Here is a 6,067-nt window from a genome sequence, read left to right on the forward strand (position 1 = left end):
CTTGTCTGTGTCTTCACATACAGCACGATTTCCTTCCTTTTTAAAGAGTGAACTTATTATTGCGTTTGATGTTGTTCATAAGGAGAATAAGATACCTTGAATTTTGTAGAGTGCTGCGAACTTAGTAATATTAAATACCTTTCCTACTTTTTCTTTCTTTTTCTTTTTAAATTAACAGTTGTCTTTAGCTTAATGCAAAAACACACTTTACCCTGCAACTTACAATTGTGTCTGATGATTTGGTTTTCTGCATGATATTCCAAAACAAAAGTATGTCAGAATATTTTAGTCCAGGATACACTTCCCTAACTGTGGTGCAATCTGGTATTTTTTAGGATAATTGTGATTCAAATATCCCCTTCAATGCAATATATACAATAATGTAATTTAGTCTGAGACAGTTGCTTTTATTTTTTGAGACTTATCTTATTTGAAAATGCACAAAATAAAGGGAAAAAATCTATATTTATAAAATAGCCCAAGAGGGTTTTTATAATAGTATTTTTATCATTTTGAATATATTAGTCTCATATAGTGAGACTTTAACAAGAAGATTTTCATTACTGCTTCATTTTTGAAACAACCTTTTAAAATGGGCATTGTTTCCTATTTTGGCCATGTTACAACACACTACAACATGTTTCAAATGGTAAGAACCAGAAAGTAAAGTTTTTCGTTAACTGTCTCTTTAGATGTTATGAATGGTCAGAAAAGAATGCACCCATAGGTCATTTTTTGGAAAAATTGTTAAACTAATGACCAGCCTGTTTCTCTGTGCTCAGGTCATGTCTGTTTTTACTAGAAATGAGGATCATTGCTTCTTGAAGAAGAAAACGTAACCATTCTGCACTTAGCTTTACTCATATATTACCTTATTTTGGTATTGTACAGTCACGTAAACATTGTTATGATTTTCAAAAATTGCTGAAGGACATGTAAACATGCCAGATAATGTAAGGATATGTGATTTAGACTGGAAGACTAATCTTTTAAAAATATATTATCTCTGTAAATTAATATATAATTTTAATGTGGTTCCAGTAAAAGATCTAACAGATGTTTAAATAGAATTTGACAGGCTGTTTCTTTATAAGAACCACTTGAAATTTGATTCTATTAAGATAAACAACATGTGAACAAGCAGTCCAACAGAGTTAACTATAAGTGATAATGGGGAAAATATATTTATTATGTTGACAGATAGAAGCCTAGGATTTCTAAAATGAAACATTTCAAATATTTAAGAGGAATTTCAGTAACCCAGTAAGAACAGAGGACCCGAAAAGACAATTCACAAAAGATGAAACACCAAAGCACAACAAACAGATGCATAAATATTGGTAATATATTTAATCATAAAAATAATTGAATTTTATCCCCATATAATAGAATAATTTTAAAAATTGCTAATATTAAGTATGTGTAAAGGCAGGTACCATATATTTTGAGTCTTAGTGGGGTTAGTAATTGATATATAGCCACTATTAAGGGAACATTTGGTAGCATTTATTAAATTTTAAACATGCATGCTTTATGACATCACCACTTTTTTATGATATTAACCTATATGTCCAGCAGTGGGACATGAGAAATTAACTAAGGAACAACCACATTGCTATGACTAGGAAGAGTTACAAAATATGACATTCTGTTACAGACTGATTCACAAAATATAATATGAAAAAAGCAAGCTGAAAATGCATACAAAGTATTGCAGGAAAAAGCAAAAAGTGTATTCCTAAATACATGCATCACAGGGATAAAAATGTTTAGAGAGGACAGGGTGTGGGTTGGTGGGAAAAATTAATTTTGTTTACTTAAATATTGTTATGGATATTGATTAGAATGTTAGCTGTGTAATTAAGCATTTATCATTACAGGAATTCTACTGAAGTATCTAGTTCAGAATCAGAAAGGTATAATCTTGAATAGGGCTTATAAGCTAGGGTATATCTTCTTAGATAAATATAAAAACATTCTTTTGCTCCATCGAAGGAGTTTGCTGAAGTAGAATGCCATCTGAAGTTTAGAAGACTGACTTGAAGATTCCTAAAGATAAAATTTCTAATTACAGGCTTGACGTACCTTGGGATACTTCTTGGCTCTCTATCAACTCAGTAAGGAAACACCCCTCTTTGTGCTGTTCGTATTAAAGATTGATTTGCACCACCTGCTGCACGCCCTTATCTAGTCCCCATTGTAAGGAGAATGATCCAAATATCTGGGATTAGAAAAAGCTGCTATTGCAGGATAGACAATGTGAAAAATGTCATACATGGGATGAAGTGTGTGTGTAAAGGTACCTACCTATCACATGCTCACGAAAGGGGCTGTTTCTGTTTACAAGCTGAAGATTTTCCTGCTGCTCAAAGAAGAGGAAGAAGAAAGATAAGGAAGAGGGAAGGGGAGAGTGAGAGAGTGTTTGCACCTTTATTTTGTGGAAAAGAACATGTGGTCATTCGCTTATATGGATGGAGTCTGACTACTGGTTAGAACATACAGTTTTAAAAATACCGCATTTTGTTGTATATAATGCACACCCATGTTTTTGGCCCAAACTTTTGGGAAAAGAAATCTTTCGTTTTAATTTTTAATTAAATTATTTATTTATTTTTATTTAGAAACAAAACACATTATCATATTTCAGGGTATTATTTTGCATACAAATATTGTTATTATTTTCTAGAGTTATACTTTAACACATAAGCATACATAAAAGAATTAAAAACATTTACCTAGATAATGCTTATCATTATTTTTCCCTCAAAAATTTGGGCAAAATAATATGCATTATACATGGCAAAATGCAAAAGTCTTTGAATTTATACACTAAGGAAAAGAATAAGATATACCTTCTACAAGTTTCCCTAAAACCATTCATTTTATATTCTGGCTTCCTACATATACTGTCTTAGGTGGTGTTAAAATAATTAGGAACACAGAGGCAGAGCTCTTGTCCTATGCAGATTAACTTCTGGGTCACAGGCAGACAGAAAACGACTATAAAATAGTTGTGAAATTTAAAAACTCTGAATAAATGAATTAAGGATTCAGACAGAGAATTCAAGTAGAGAAAAGTGCCAAGGTCAGTGAAGAGTGGGGAGGACAAGCACTCCAGGCAAAGGGAACAGCATGTGCAAATGGCCTGAAGTGGAGGAGGAGCTGATTTCTGCAGGAAACTGAAATAAGAGGAGAGTTGGGGCGGGTGGGATGGTGTGGAGTCTAGCAGAGGGACCTGGAGAAGTAAGCTGAACCCATATAGTGCAGAAAATACAGACCATGCTAGAAAGATGAATTTTGTTCTATGTGCAGTAAAAACTATTGAAGAATTTGTATAAGTGCTGCAGTTTAGAGCATAAAAAGTCACATTTTGTGATTATTGACAGTAAAAATATTTTATTAAATATACATATATAATTTATCAGTTACGCATATTGTTCCAAAGAAAAGTCTTATTATGCCCACCATAGTGTGGTGAATACATTCTTTCACTGAACTAAGGCTGTCCTCTTTCATATACACAATTAGCATTCCCAGGAACTTTTTTTAAAATTAAAAATTTTTATGAACACAACATGAAATCTGCCCACTTAACAAAAATTTAAATGTATTAAATCAAACATATGGTATTATTAACTGCAGGCACAATGGTATACAACAGATCTAGTGAATTTTTTCTTCTTACATAACTGAATATTTTGTATTCATTGAACAGCAGAAACTCCCTATTTCCCTTTCCCTCCAGCATCTGCCATCCACCATTCTGCTCTCTGGTTTTTTTTTGTTGTTGTTGTTTAGTTTTCATTTCACAGTCATAAACTTAGCTCTGCAATCCAGCTAGACTTGGAAGGGGTAAGGAAAATATAGAACCCAATGAACTGCAGTGAGCACATGAAGATTATACAACATTCCAAGCAGTTGGGGGTGAAGGGGGGCTCTCCTGAGCCACAGAAGGAATGGTCTGGTGGTTAAAATAAAACACAAGTCAAATGTATTAGAGTTGTCCACAGTCAGTGATGGTGATCTTCTCGCTGGTCTTGCCGTTCCCGGACCCATAGCACTCCACGGCTGTCACAGCACCCATGCCGTCTTTCACCTGGCTGAAGACTACACGCTTGCCGTCCTGCCACTCGGTCTTGGCTGTGCAGATGAAAAACTGGGAACCGTTTGTGTTGGGTCCGGCCTTTGCCACAGACAAGATGCCAGGACCTGTGTGGTTCAGGATGGAATTCTCATCATCAAATCTCTCCCCATAGATGGACTTGGTGCCTGTGCCAGTGTGGCATGTGACGTCACCACCCTGGCACGTAAGTCCCAGAATAATTCTGCAAAAGCAGGAAACTTTGTAACCAAATCCTCTCTCCCCAGTGCTCAGAGCATGAAAGTTTCCTGCCGTCTTTGGAACTTTGTGTGCAAACAGCTCTAAGGAGACATGGCTCGTGGTCGGCAGTGATGTCAAAGAACGCGGTGGGGTTGACCATGGCTGGGTGTGGGAAGAGCTCAGGCGGCATAGGCGTCTGCAAGGCCCGTACTCTCTGAGTTTGACTATTTTCAATACCTCAATAAGAGGAATCATGCAGTATTTATCCTTCTGTGACTGGCTTATTTCATTTAGCATAATGTCTTCCAGGTTCATCTAGATTGTCACATATGGCAGGATTTCCTTCCTTTTTTAAGGCTGAATAATATTATATGTATTTAGCATACTTTATTTATTTACCCATTGATATTTAGGTTGTTTCCAAATCTTGAGACTATTGCTGCCATGAACATAGGAGTGAAGATATTTCTTCAAGATTCCTGATTTTAGTTCTTTCAGAGTATTATCAGATCATATGGTTCTACTTTGAATTTTTTGAGGACCCTTCATACTGTTTTCCACAGTGACTGCACAATTTTCTCTTCCCACCAACAGTGCACAAGGGTTCTAATTTCTCCACATCTTTGCCAGCAATTATAATTTTTGTTTTTATTTTTTATAATAGCTATCTTAACAGGTCTGAGGTGATTGACATCTCATTGTGGTTTTGATTTGCATATCCCTGATGATGAAAAAAGATACTGAATAGCTTCTCATATGCCTGTTTTCCACTTGTATGTCTTCTTTGGGGAACTGTCTATTCAAGCCCTTTGCCTATTTGAAACATTTGGCTATTTATTTATTTATTTATTTATGCATGCTGTTTTGGCTGTAGGGATTTCTTATATATTGAATATTAATCCCTTACCAGATACACAGTTTGAAAATATTTTCTTCCATTCCCTAGGTTGCCTTTTCAGTCTGTTGATTGTTTTCTTTATCGTGGAGAAGCTTTTTAGTTTGATGTAGTCCCACGTGTGTACTTTTGCTTTTAGAATGCTAGTTATATATGTGAATAAGGACTCTGTTAGTTCAGTGAAAGAATGTGTTCGCCACATGGTGGTGCATGGAATAAAGGATATAAGGACATATGTATAAAAGATGTTTCTAAGAATCTAGTTGGATATGTAAATCAAGACAGTGTTAAAAAACAACCATTTCCCAACCCCCCACCCCCAATTTTTTTTAGGTAAACACTATTAGAAATTAAGAGCTTTTGTCTGTATTTCTGATTATTTAGTCCAAGAGAATAATTATTATGTGAAACAGAACTAAACATATTTTATTAATTTTGTGTATTTTGGGGTAGCTAAACATTTAGGGTAGATATAAAGTCTTCTAATAATGCTTTTATCTCTATCTGTTGAGATTAAACTTTGCTCAGTCTGGAACGTGTGTCCTTAACTAGATCATTGAATGACACATGAATTTCCCCTCAGTATTAATTCCCACAGTTATTTCAATATTCAATAAATGCATAAGAAGACAAGATGCTCCGTTAGAGAAAACACTTCTGTTCTGTACTGATGGATATACAGTTTAGCCTGAGATCGTTTGGTAGTTTCTGCCTTCAACTATTTGGTGTCCCAAGGCAGAGGTATTTTTTAGAGCTGGCCCTTGTACCGTGTCATTGTAATGACACCGTAAAACAGTTCTTTTTATACTTTCCAATAAAACAGTGTGACATCTTAAATCCGAGTTGCTTTA

The 6,067-nt window shown here is 35.0% G+C and overlaps 1 protein-coding gene across 1 annotated transcript; it reads right to left on the reverse strand.

Moving 5' to 3' along the window:
• Window positions 1–3,788: 3,788 nt before the first annotated feature.
• Window positions 3,789–4,520, reverse strand: LOC114488347 (peptidyl-prolyl cis-trans isomerase A-like). Its single transcript, XM_036013104.1, is given in 2 exon segments — window positions 3,789–4,436; window positions 4,438–4,520. Coding segments are annotated over 2 exon segments (516 nt in total). The 5' UTR covers window positions 4,512–4,520; the 3' UTR covers window positions 3,789–3,994.
• Between the last annotated feature and the right edge of the window lie 1,547 nt (window positions 4,521–6,067).

This window comes from Phyllostomus discolor, chromosome 12, assembly GCF_004126475.2.
Source record: "Phyllostomus discolor isolate MPI-MPIP mPhyDis1 chromosome 12, mPhyDis1.pri.v3, whole genome shotgun sequence".
In the NCBI taxonomy this organism is placed as follows: domain Eukaryota; kingdom Metazoa; phylum Chordata; class Mammalia; order Chiroptera; family Phyllostomidae; genus Phyllostomus; species Phyllostomus discolor.